The sequence below is a fragment of the Rhyacophila brunnea genome, unplaced genomic scaffold, assembly GCF_057557595.1.
Source record: "Rhyacophila brunnea isolate RB1 unplaced genomic scaffold, BYU_Rbru_1.0 scaffold_1, whole genome shotgun sequence".
NCBI classification, from domain to species: Eukaryota; Metazoa; Arthropoda; class Insecta; order Trichoptera; family Rhyacophilidae; genus Rhyacophila; species Rhyacophila brunnea.
Window position 1 is genome coordinate 8732055 of NW_028232751.1, and position 14486 is coordinate 8746540.

The 14486-nt window shown below is 32.2% G+C and overlaps 1 protein-coding gene across 1 annotated transcript in view; it reads left to right on the forward strand.

The window, feature by feature from the left end:
* Positions 1 to 14486, forward strand: part of LOC147079449 (chymotrypsin-1-like) — a 54863-nt gene that overhangs the window by 19654 nt on the left and 20723 nt on the right. The window contains exons 4-5 of the mRNA XM_085941166.1: positions 5256 to 5406; positions 11715 to 11831. Coding sequence (XP_085797292.1) covers positions 5256 to 5406; positions 11715 to 11831 — 268 coding nt within the window. The remainder of the gene's footprint in view (positions 1 to 5255; positions 5407 to 11714; positions 11832 to 14486) is intronic.

The following is a 14486-nucleotide window of genomic DNA, read 5'->3' on the forward strand; positions in this document are numbered from 1 at the left end:
CGAATCGACCAGATAAGTGATTTAAACACACATCACAAATTCTCTCGAATAGTAAAAAGTACACATTAATTTTACCGCGTACGCCATTTGGAAAACGCTACTGCAGAGCGTCACACGGCCTTTATCTTTAGCGATAGGTAGGGAGCCCGTCAAAGATCTTAGCCTGGGGGCCCTCTTTAGGATGTGGGGGCCATGGTGTTATGTATGACGAGATTGCTCGCAGAACCAAACTGGCATATAATGCATTTGGGCGCCTGAATAGTATCTTCAAAAATGACCTCCCATTGTGTCTTGACTTAAGTGTAAAGTGTTCAACCAATGTGTGCTACCAATGCTCACGTATGCATGTAAACATGGACTCTTAATGTAAAACAAATCCAAATTGATTACAAGATAAAAAGAACTTTTTATATACAACGTTTTTAAATTTTCTGTTGAATTATTATGCTCAATATGCTCAAACTTGTACTTGATATGAAGTAAATAAAAAACAAACAAACAAACAAACAAATATAGAAATACTGAAATGTCATTTTGATTTTCATAGTAACGCACGTATATTTTAATAATTTTGTTGCTAGGACGACCCAGTTAGCAACCAATAATAGTGGATTGGATTACGGATTTCTTCCGAAATAACTTTTCATACAAAACAGAATTAACAGAAAATAAATTCAATTCTACTTAAAGACGCCTAAAAGTATTAAAAGAATGCATTGTTGCAAAAGTTTCAAATGTCTAGCTAGTCGGGAGGTTAGTTAAAAATCGATTGCAAGATTTGTACCGGATAAACATCCACCGGACAAATAAGAACACGAGCTAATAAAAACGTTGTAAAATATGAGTAGCGCAACGTGCCATGGAAAGGTACATGTTGGGCATAAAAATCAAAAAAGATTCCGATGGATAAGAAAGAAGACAAGAGTACGCGATGTAATAGAAGTCGCTACGTAGGTGAAATAAATGAGAATGGACTGGACATGTCGCTCGGCGAGTGGACAATCGCTGGACAGATTCCGCTATACAGTGGTACCCAAGAGGCACTAAATGCCTACGGGAACGCCCTAAGCCCCGCTGGCTAGACGAGCTCATAAAGTTCGATGGATGTACGTCGCAGCAAATAACTATGGACCGAGAAGAGTGGATATACATAGTGGAGGCCTTCATCCAGCAGTGGATCGACCCTGGCTAATGATGATAAATTAATAAAATTGGTGGGGAATAAATAAAAATAGATATTCTAATGCTAATGGATAAGTTTTGTACTATTGTATTTGAGTCATTTTTTACGACCCGGGTTTCGCCTTTCGGCATCTTCAATTTTTAAATAAATTTAAATTAAGAATTGTATTTCAAATTCCATCAAATAAGTACCTTAGGTCGATAGTATTAATATGAAAATAGATATGTGTTCTGGCCATATAATTCCACGAATTTAAATTAAAAAATAACTAAATAAATTTCCACCGGTTCACAGTCAGTCTTTCCAACTGTCATTCACAAAATAATAAATACCAGATAGGATATGAAAATAAGCTAGATGGCAGAATAAAATGTCGATTTTTTCAAAATTGAAAAAGTATCTAGAAACTAGCTTTTCAAAAAAAAATGTGTCACAATTTTATTATTATTATCATAAACATCATTTTAACAAGAACGAAGGTCGAAAAAGAGTTTAGTATTTTACAACTAATAGAATAGGTTACAAAATTTAAAAAGAATGCAGGTAAGAAAATTCGTCGTCATTTTGTAAGTATTATTTAGTGTATTAATTATTATAAGATGTATTTACCTATATTATATCAGTGGCGAAGGGTGACTTTTGGAAAGATATAGGCTGTGGAGATCTGAGAAAAAGAGCACACTTGTCAGGTATATTTACGGGAAATAAGAAGATAATACGATATTACTACTAATGAATATGTACACACTAATGACAATGACACACCATTTCAACGAAACTTTAAAAATTCACTGACGACATAAAAATTGAGCGATAAGTTTCAATTACGTATTTTTCAAAACATTTTTATACATAAAAAAAATTAGATAAAATTTGTTTTTATTTTTAAAAACAATCTATATTTATTAATATGCGATTAAACGCCATAGATTTTTTTTTAAAGTTATCTTATTAATTGTTTTGGACAAAGTGCAGTGCAGTCATGACAACAATATTAAGCGCGAAGGTTTTAAGCTCTGCAATTAATAGGAGCCTAACATAAATATGTTCATAAACATAAACATACAATTCGATAGACTGGCTGAGGTTACGTGACGTAAATTACATACGAAGAAATATCACAATTTCTTGAGAAATAATCCGACATTTATTTTATTTACGTCAAGATAGATGTCGCGCTGTGGTATATATATTTTTAAAACCTTTGCAGATTGTTTTGTTATCTGTAAAATACATTCCAACTTGTTATACGTATCACAAAAAATACAACTTTTCAGGAGAGGCAAATAACAAGTTTATTCTCTCAGTTTTCAATCCAGAAATAAACTTTCTTCTATGAAATATCCATTTAAAATAGTTACACATATGTTCATGAAAAAAAATGTTATGTCTCTTCAATCTACCGCATTATACTGTTGACCGATCAATCATATTATCAGAGATACGAGAATGCGTTGCAACTTTACTGTGAATCATTCCACAATATTACTGCAGTAAACACGTGTCTTGACTTACGAGGAAGTGGTGCTTCATTATAATCATCTGTCGCAGTTCAGTATTCTGCATACTTACAAACACGTAACTCACGATACGAGTTTCTAATATTTATAAAAGTCTTTTGTTATTGCATAAATCTATTATGCTATAACGTATGTTTTGAGATACGTGTTAGTGGAATATGTGCGTATTCAAATTCTGAATTCATTGAATCAAACAACTCAAAACTGACAAAAAATGAGATACGTTTTTGTGGAAAATTACCGACGATAAGTCGTTGGTAAATTAAATTATTTTTATCTTCTATCTAATATATAAAAATTAATATTTGTTTGTTTGTTTGTTCGTATTGTATGCGCTGCCATACCGTTCATCCGATTGCGATAAAACTTTGTTAACTTATTGCTTGCACTTCCGCGAAGAGTATAGGCTATATCTTATATATAAAAATGAATGTCTGTCTGTCTGTCTGTCTTTCTATCTGTCCCGTATGCGTTCCTATACCATTCATCCGATTGCGATGCAATTTTGGTAAGTGGTTGTATGCACATCCGCAAAAGTTTCTGAATTAGAAAAACCATCTTCTTCTACTTCTTCTTCATTATATCTTCTTTTATTCGTATGGTTCCTATACCATTCATCCGATTGCGATGAAACCTTCGTCAGTTGTTGTGGTAACACCCGCAAAGGTTTCTGAATAAGTACAACCATCTTCTTTTTCTTCTTCGTTATCATGTTATCTTCTTTTATTTGTATGGTCCCTATACCATTCATCCGATTGCGATGAAACTTTCATTGGTGGTTGTGCCAAAACCTGCGAAGGTTTCTGAATTAGTACAACCATCTTCTTCTTCCTCTTCATTATATCTTCTTTTATTCGTATGGTTCCTACACTATTCATCCGATTGCGATGAAACCTTCGTCAGTTGTTGTGGTAACACCCGCAAAGGTTTCTGAATTAGGACAACCATCTTCTTCTTTTATTTTATATTTTTCTATTCGTATGCGTTTCTATTCCATTCATCCGATTGCAATAAAACTTTCGTCAATAATTGTGCCAAGCCCCGCGAAGGTTTCTGAATTAGAATAACCATCTTCTTCTTCTTCTTCTTCTTCTATTTTATCTTCTTCTATTCACAATGAAACTTTGGTGAGTTGTCGTGCGCATGCCCACGAAGTTTCTGAATTAGATAATCATCTTCTTCTTCTATTCGTATGCGTTCCTATACCATTCATCCGATTGCGATGAAACTTTTGTCAGTTGTTGTGCGCACACCTGCGAAGGTTTCTAAATTAGTATTATATAAAATACAACGTTTGTTGGTTATTTGTTCCATGCAATTTATTTATTTTTTTACTACATATTAATAATATTAATAACGTTTGCATATTTTGGATTCGATTTTAATTTAGTGGTATTTTATTTGACCTTTACTCCTATTAGATTTATTTTTATATTGCCGTATTGTATTACACAGATATTTTAATATAAAAAAAACAATTACCTCTTATTATTTTTTAAATATCTAAGATAAATATAACCTCGAAGCGACCATGTGCGAAGCCGGGTACTTCAGCTAGTAGAATATAAAATAATCAAAAAATAGTTACCTTAAGAAGGTAAGCTTCAAATAATCACCTTGTATGGAGCCTTCGCCACATGTATTGATTCACCTGTCTGTAACACAGCGCAAGACTTGCACAGACGCACTATTTTCTAAAATATTTTTTTGTTTTTTATTTTTTCAATGAATATTTTTTTAGGTTTTATTTTTTTTTATGTATCCAAATCGAACTTGCATTAGTTTATATCCAAAGCATTTCAATTTACCTGACTATAATATATACATGTATACTATATAATTATATATCTATAATTTATTGATATTTTATCACGTTATAGAGTACATTTTTTTTCTTCAATATAATAATAACCTAACTTCACTATAATTGGACTTATCATAGCTTTTTCAATCGATTCTAAATAATCTGTTTCAACATTTATGATATTATGTTTATTTTAACATATTATTTTCAGATTCCACGTTATATCAATAACAATATCAAGTGTTCTTAAACGAAGCGCATCTTTATTACCACGTTTTTATTAGATTGTATTATTGTTTGTCCAAGATTTGTATTGGACGATTGAAGATTTTTAACAAACTTGAAACTTTTAGAATATATCAGAACACGATGACAATGCATTATTTTAATACTTTTTAGCCATCTTTAAGGAGAATTGAATTAATTTTTAGTTAATTCTGTTTTGTATGGAAAGTTATTTCGGAAAAAAATCGTAAAAAGTAAAACACTATTATTGGTTGTTGAGGGGGTCCTAGCAACTAAATTATTAATATATACGTGCGTTACTATGGAAATCAATATTAAATGTCAAAATTACATTTCAGTATTCTATGTTTATTCAGTATTTCAATCAACTACAAAAAAAGTATTTATTAATACATAGAATTGTCAAGTTTATATGATTTAACAGAAAATTTTAAAATTTGGTATTTAAAAAGTTCTTTTTATCTTGTAATTATTAACTAATGAATGTGGCATTTTTTTACAGTTTGAAGGAGCCGTACCCAACAGTGCAGTATGGCGTCAGAAACACGTCTGTCTCCGGACCTACCATTGTGAAGATTAGCAAGGTCATTTGCCACGAAGACTACGCCGTCTTTTCCGACATCTACGCCCACAATGACATTGCATTGGTCAAGGTCAGACTTTGCCATTATAAAGACATTTTCTTTTTATTGCTTCTGCAACCCAGTGAGGACATTGTCCGTTTCCTGAGAAATTGTTTGCACAATAACAGCAATTATTTTACGGGAAGGGGAAAAATGGGAACAGTTCGGTTATGAGGAATACAGCGGAAAACACATTTTGAAAATACACGATATACTGGATTATTTGTTAGTTTGGGTTAGTTTAGGTTAGTTTAGGTTGGGTTAGGTTAGGTTAGGCTAACTTAACAAATAATCCAGTATATCGGCTATTTTCAAAATGTGTTTGCCGCTGTATTCCTCATAACCGAACTGTACCGAAAAATGTTTATTGGTAATTCTTTCCAACTATTGGGTCAATGGACAATAACATTTGAATTTTAATCTGTCATCCATAAAATAGCGAATTATTTTTTTTTAATTAACATAGTTTAATCATGTTTTTTTAAATCCACAATAAGAAATACTACCATTTATAATTATTATTGTTGATAAAAAATAATACAGTATTATTTATAATCAGTAATGAGTAATCACCCTACCTTGTTATAAATTGTGCGACATCGAAATATAATTTAAAACAATGCATAAGGGAGACTAACAACAACACTAATAATACATCAAATTGTATTAAAGGCTTTATCAGATATTAGGGCCTGACAAGGCTCTAGCCTTGGAGACTCAGGCTCTGGGGGGCAGGCGTGACGGGTCGACCAGATAAGTGAAATATACACACATCACAAATTTGCCCTAATGAGAAAAAAGTCGCCAGCGGCGCTATTTTATTTGTAGAGTTTTTGATTACTGTATGTCGATATTAGACAACTCTATAATTCAAGTGGATTTATTGAACAATACAAAAAAATTGCTAAAAATACACCTTATACCACCCTTAATTTTACGTAAAACAACATTTAAAAAACGATGTAAAAGGTCCCACCGCCTTTGACTGTAGCGATGGGTAGGGGGGGTGCCAAAGATCTTGGCCTAGGGGCCCGCTTCAAGAGCGCATCCAATACTCCATTACAAAATGTTCTTCATTTTCTTCCCCATATGACCACACTCATAACTTTGCAAATTTCTTGTAAAATTTTGTCTGCATTGCGTGTGAGCTTAAATATTATAATTATCGTTATTAAAACATTCCATGATTTTTTTTATTTTTGAATATCTTTATCATGGTTTTAAGCGCGAAACGGGTATCAACAAAACCCTATATAAATTGTATTAATGTACCTATACCCAAATAGTCGCAGCCGGCATTCGACTGTAATGTCCCAATGTGAATAATTCATACACGAACTAAATTGCACCACATAACGCACACCTACTAACTGGTATATTATTATTTTTATTATATATTGACTGATACTATATAGCAGTGGTTTCAAAACTTTATGTTACTCGTACTACGCCTCCCTTTTTAAAAAATCTAATTTTGTCGCCTCCCCCCCTCCCTTTACTCCATTAAAAAATACAGACACATTTTTACGTCTACAGATGTACTAATACAAAAAATGAATAAACAACTTAATTAAGAAAATCATTTTTAAATTTATTTGTTTTTCATGCAATTGATGTGCTTATTTATTAGATCTATTAATTATATTATCTATTAGTGATCTTTTTAGGACCTGCATTGATTTATTCAGTCAATTTTAACAAAATATAAAAATTTGAACATTTTATATCATTTTTTCATTAGATAGGTAGTTAGCGCACTTCACAATAGTATGTAAGTGTGTTGAAATAAAATTAGTCTCCATATCTTCAGACAGGTTTGCAAACAACCTATTTTTATAGGACTGTTTTTTTTGGTTCCATGACAAAACAGAACAGTGACAAAACAGAACAACGATAAATATAACTATGAACTTTCAGGAAAAATATAAATTTAATATTGAAATGGTCTTATCTCTATTATGTTGATAGATTTTTAATAGCACAAATTTTCAATACGCCATAATAAGTCAATATATCTAACTAATTTCTGCATTACTAATCGCTAGTAAGCATTCTAGAGAGCCTCAAATAAACTTAACTCGATGTTGCTGGCAAGCTTAGGATATCTCATCTTAATCAATATAATATGTTCAAAATGATTGGGTGACTAGGTACAACGAAATAATGACCTAACCTAACCTAACCCAAATAGATTCCACAAAAAATAATGTTTTATTTTACTTCTGACTGTTCTGTTTTATCACTGTTCTGTTTTGTCATGTTCTGTTTTGTCCGGTTACCGTTTTTTATGTAGTCTATAATAATTAGCGGCCGTTTTATGAACTATGCACTTGCAAACTGCAAACCTGAGGCCACAATAATTGTGTTAAACTTCGCGCCTCCCTCAGCGACAGTCCGGGCCTCCCAGTTTGGAAACCGCTTCTATATAGTGTAACAACTTAACCTTTAAATTGCGCAGATTGCGATTTCTTGTACTGCGCATGAATTTCATGGGGTGATTTTAACTAGTGTTACATGAAGCCTATTGGGTCGTTTTCTCTCGCTTGGCGTCACTCTGTCAAAAGTATAGAAATTCACGCTTATTTGGTATATTATTTATATGTAACAATTAATATTAACATGTTTTTGTTGTAAATAAAAACCGTTACCTAATCAAAAGTTACGGTGAATTATTGTGATTTTTGCCGATTGTTTTAAAAAAATGTACTTACGTAAACATGCAATGCGATTTTTTAGTCTTTAATAAAACTAACATCTAAATTGTATAGATATTAGTATTAGTAAATGTTATTTGTATATAATCATACTTAAGTATCTACGTACTATATGTTTATCAAATATGAAAAGAATTTGAAATAAGAAAGTAATTGGTATCTTCAGAACATATTTCACTACCCTGTTAAAAATGGTTTAATATTTGCAACTCAATAACTCTTGCAACGCACTTTTGCGATGCTAAGGGCCGTTTCAGACGGGATACCGGTGTCACGCTCGATATACTATAGTAGGTCTTTGTATTCTAATAAAGGGTCCTTTGTATTATGTTTATGAACGCCCAGAGATAATGAGTCAACACGTGTCCAGTACACTTTTCCGTCGGCCGCTACATTCTCCAGCCGCCGATACACTTGTTTTATAACGCAAAATTATGCGTTGACTCATTAGCTCTGGGGCGTTCATAAACATAATACATAAGCCCCTTTATTCGAATACAAGGGCCTCCTATATTACATCGAGCAGGACACCGGTGTCCCGTCTGAAACGGGCCTAAGAAACGGCGCTATAAGTTGCCATGTTCGCACCACGTTGATGCGGCCATTAGGTCGGCATTTTGCGAGACAACGCAAAGCACATCTGGCATAACCAGGGAACATAAAAATAATGAGAAGTAGGTTGTCTTCTGGATCAGTTTAAATATCGAGTGTGGAAAAATATAGATTAAAATAATTGTTGTTTGATTAAATAAAACGTAATTTTTTTGTAGTACCTATTCTACTTTTAATCAATAAATTAGGACCGGTTTCGTCTGCCTCAGATGGACATTTTCAACTGAATACATTTTTAAAAAGAATATTTATCAAACAAAATTCAAAGCGACAGATATAATATAACAATAGGTACATAAATTATCCGTCCAATAATACCTTCCCACTAACAAATTAATTTAAAATTTGCCAACGGCAAACCGCGGCGCGGTATGGTGTAGACGCGCCTTTATAATATCTCGTCTGAAAAGTACCAAGTATTCTTATATTAATTTAATTATAGTGAAACAAACCCTCCGACATAAACCCTTTCATATCAATACACATTATATCGACCCTTAATCGGCAGAACAACGTAAGCGACACTTTTTGGTAAATTGAGTTTTAAATGGAGAACTGTTCAATATCACCTAGCGCATAAGTGACAAAAATATTAGAGCCCGATCTCAATCGCGTGACATTTTTTTAGGGTCTGTGCCTTTTAGCGTTTTAGCTTGTATCGCATTATAAAGTAGAGCAAAACAACGTAACCGACGTTATTTGATAGTGTAAGCTACGGTACGGTTTATTCGGTGGTCCGTCTGGTAGTGAGTTGTGCGAAAAACGATTTGGGAGCAAAGCTCGCGCCGTCCAGTAAAACTGGCTGAGATAAAATAAACCTGGTAATAGAGTTTATTAAACAATAATTACCCGCCGTTACATCTCACTACTGTCGGAATAATCTACGAAGAATAGTATCTTCCTATAGATTTTTGAAATGTTAAAATTTATATTGAAAATTTGGATTCTTTGAATGAATCCACTAATGTCGTGATTCGGAATGTTTTCAGAAACGTATTTAATAGACAGTAAGTTCAACTTGGGTTTTCATCTACCAAAAAAGATAATAGTGTTCTTTTTGCGAGAAAGTAACAAATATGTCTGGTGACGAGAGACTTCGGCTAATTGAAACGGATACTTACAAATGTCCCCTTACCGTAAAGGATAAATGCAAGGAGATGTTCTTTAATGATCTGGCCAAAAGTAAAAATCACAATGACATTTTGTGCGCAAGTTTTGACCTCGAGAAGGTGCTAAACACACCCTAGTCGAAATACGCATACTATAATGAAATTATCTACGAAAGTGGAACAAAAAATGGATACTGCTTTTTATGGGGTGAAACTGATGGTAAACGTGGCAGTAATGAGATCTCAACAATCATGCACAAATCTTTGGACAGGACTGACAAAGCGGGAAAAAATCAAGGAATTATTATACTGTGATTGGTCAGAATAAGAACCGGGCAACACTGGGTATGCTATCTTATTTTATGAAAAATTCAACTTTCATTGAATTGATAGAAATACATTTTCTATTACCAGTGGGTCTATTCTGTATTTATCGACCGCTAAAGTGATAAAGTGATAAATATTATCGAACTTAGGGTAGGTTTGTATTATAGAATTAGCACTTATTGTAACAATTACAATACGTTGATTATAATTGTTGCAATAAGTACTAACACTTTTATATAAACCTACCCTAAGTTTGATAATATCTATCACTTTAGCGGTCGATAAGTATAGAATAGACCCACTGGTCGTACTACGATGCCGGTCGATTCCATTCATGCGACAATTGAGTCATTTATATAGTAGTTTGGGCACTATCAAAATGACCCACCATCATTTCCAACGCTAGGTCATCATGTCATATGCAGAATTCCGTGACTGGAAATCTTTCGCTGCTACTTGCATTCCTTCAAAGTTCAAAATTAAATTTGGTGAATTATGAAAGGCATAATTTAAAAAAACTTACCAAATGTTGTACCTACGCTGGTGACAGTAGGACTAAACTGTTAGACCTAGAAAATGTCATCAGATCCCGATCAAGTGCTGTGATGCTTTAAGCGCAGCCACCCTTGCTGTATAGTGCTAAATCACCAATATCGGAAATCCAGTATAACGAGTAACAGTATAAAGTCTCTGTATTAAATGTAATATCCCTCAGAGATGATGGATGAGTTTATGAAACTGCCACATGGATTATCAGTGGAAGATACTTTACCGGAATCCGATCAGGAAGATGTGAATGAGGATAATACAGCGATTACTGCTTAAAAATGTGGGACAATAATTTTTTTGTAAAACTGAATAGTTGATTACAATTTTATTTTATCATAATTAGTAGGTCCCCATATTTAATTATGTACGAGTAGATACGTACCTATTTCATTTTGAAAAATAACAATACCTGATAATATTAATAATATAAGCGAAACCTTAAAAATACCAATCATTTATTTTTATTTTACCTATATGTGATTAAGTATCTACAAGCAAAAATATTAATTTAAAAAGTCAAAGTATTTTTAATTTATTTAACAACGTCCCCTTTCGTAAAATAAATGGGTGCTTATGTTATTTATTTTAATACTTAATTAGTTATGCCCTGTGATGATAATTAGCATGAAATTTATAAATAAAAACGACTACGCCAAATAGCGTAAGCGACATGCCTGGAAAAAATATCGTGTCATAGACATAAGCAAAACAGCGTTACCGCCACTATCTCGAAAACTAAAAGCACTAATTCAATTGTTTTATAATTTCCGTATAAGCAGTAACCAATTATTATTAACCACATTAACAGAATTCATTTTTGGAACTAATTACGGAAATAATTTTAAAAAAACCTTCTCCTGTAAAATTTATGAATTGTCGCTTACGTTGTTCTGCCGATTAAGGGTCGAATATTATAACAATGAACGATGATCAATAACGACAAAACAAAAGTTTTATTCGGTGATATATTATTATTTGTTATCTACCCAAGATAATATATACATATATTGATATTATGGTCTTTTAGGTTGCGACTCCAATAGCGATAGATGGAGAGATTGTAAGTGCAGTAATATTGCCTCCACGAGACCTTCACCTCGAGACAGGAATGCCTACTATATTACTAGGGTGGGGACTCAATGCGGTAAGTAATGCATTCAGATTTTCTTGGGTATTATTTTTATGGTAATTAATATTTCACAGATTTTTTTTTCTAATTTCGTATCTACCAAAGTTTCTTTTGAAATACCAAGTATCAAGAGTTTCTTTGAGTAGGTTTTTCAGGAGTAATATTTTTACTTTCAAATATCGAATCATTTGAGCTGTCAGAATAATTTTTGTATATAGTGAAACATTTAAATGAAGTTGGTGTGACGTTTTGTACAAGTAATTACGAGTACTCCGTGGTGTTTATATTATCGTCACTGTGCAGGCCAGTTATTATCGTAACCCTCACTTTTCACCGAAGTGACATTTTGATGACAATGGGCTTATTGCAAACTCTTACACGAACTGGCCAAGTATATTAAATCCCAAAAAATAATTTCATATCAAAATAATTCAAAACTATTTTTTAAGACATTTGTAACTTGACTAAAAATAATCTAGCCAAATGCTTTAAGCCTCTAACTAAACCACGGGTGTATCGATAAAAGAAAATTCTCAATTTGAGATAAAATAATAAATAAAATATTAAAAAAATAATAAGTAAATCCAATGCACACTGACTGCTTTTACATGAAGCCGATCGCATCGATTTCGTTCGCTCGGCGTGGCTCCAACTATGTTATATATTTCTGCCAAAACTATTGAAGTTCACGCGGTATGTTTATAGATGATTTAATAAAAAAAAATACTAATTATTTTTATCATGTGGAAAAAATAATAAGATAATTACAAGATAAAAAGAACCTTTTCTCTACTACTACGTTTTTAAATTTTCTGTTGAATCATATAAACTTGACAAGTATACGTATTAATAAAAACTTTTATTGCACTTGATAAAAATACTGAATAAATATTATAGAATACTGAAATGTCAATTTGACATTTCATAATGATTTCCATAGTAACGCACGTATATATTAATAATTTAAGGACCCCCGTAGCAACCAACAATAATAACTTTCCATACAAAACAGAATTATATGAAAATGAATTCAATTCTGCTTAATGGCTAAAAGTATTTTTTTTTTGAATTATTAATAACCATATCCTTGCTTTTTCGTACAAGGTGGTTGTTAGTAATTTTGAACAATCACAAACACCCAGGCTTTGAGAAAAACACATAAATGTTTTTGTCATGACTGGGAATCGAACCCAGAACTCTCGGGCGGAAGGCCAGCGTCTTACCCACTGCACCACGAGAGCCGCCTGGCTAAAAGTATTAAAAGAATGCATTGTCGTCGTGTTCTGATATATTCTAAAAGTTTCAAATGTCTAGCTAATCGGGAATTTAGTTAAAAATCGATTGCAAGATTTGTATTGTACAAACAAAAAAAGATTTGTATTGGACAAACAAGAAAAGATTTCTACTGGACAAACAAGAATACGAGCTAATAAAAACGTGGTAAAAAAAAACGGTTCGGTTTCTTTTTTTGAAATTTTTCCCACCGGATTATGCGAACCAATACGAACCGACCCTCCACTGACTGTACTTATCGGAAAAACTGAGTGGCATTTTGATTCTCCTTTTTTAAAAAAGTATACACAGGAAGTACGTATAACCGTTATTGCAGATACGAGATATTGCTGTGTCGCGATTATAGTCGGATATTAGAAAATACACAAAGTACCCATTTCAATATCCGTGATGCCGTTTATCAGAAATTCACAACCAGTGTGCTGCAGGATTTAATTTCCTTTATAAATCATTTAAATAATTCTGATATAGAATAATATTTTTTTATTATTCAATTCTGAATATGTATACAAAAGGTTGTAATAATTAACTACTTCTTTTATTCAACGAATAATTCACAAGATTTAAGAATGTACCATTCTAATTATTGAACGTACATAATTTTTAAAAACACTTCTGAGAAAATATATTATAACCAATAGAAAAAATCTTTTTGCAAAAATTTAGCCACCCAGCTGGAATAATATAATCTCCTATATATTATTATCCTAAGAGATTTTGGAAAATACGTCAACTTTTTTATTTAAATACCACTTTGTTGATTATTAAAGGAATTCACTTCAATTTTTGGAGTCCCGAATCTACTTCCATTTGAATCGGGCACAATCTGATAAAACTCGACACAATCACAGATACTATCGTTTTTAAATCGCGTTTTACATCCGTCACCATATATTTTCGCATCTTGCTGTCCGTGTACCTCAAATTGATTATAATGTCGTTTAATACTTTCTATATAATCAATATTGCAAAATATCTAAATTAATATTCCACAAAATTATTCAAATCTGTAAGTAGCACATTGGCGTATTCTTGAGTTTAACACAAAATAAATACATATTTCCTCACTAATTATTACGAAAACATAATCTAAAACTACTTCACTGCCACTTATCTGTCAAACTGAAATATATGATTGATTTTCAATTGTTTTCGCCTATAACAAGTTCATTTGACGTATCAGAATTCAAATTTAGAATTTGCAGAAACAATCGAAAAATGTGACATTTCTATTAGCATGTTAAATAATCAATTTCAATCCAGACATTTTTATTGTAAGATGAGTTTTCTATTAATTAATAACAAATTTGATTTTTTTTAAATACTTCTTTGTGGCTGTTCACGAACTCTTTTTTATTGAATAATTAGGCTACTAAT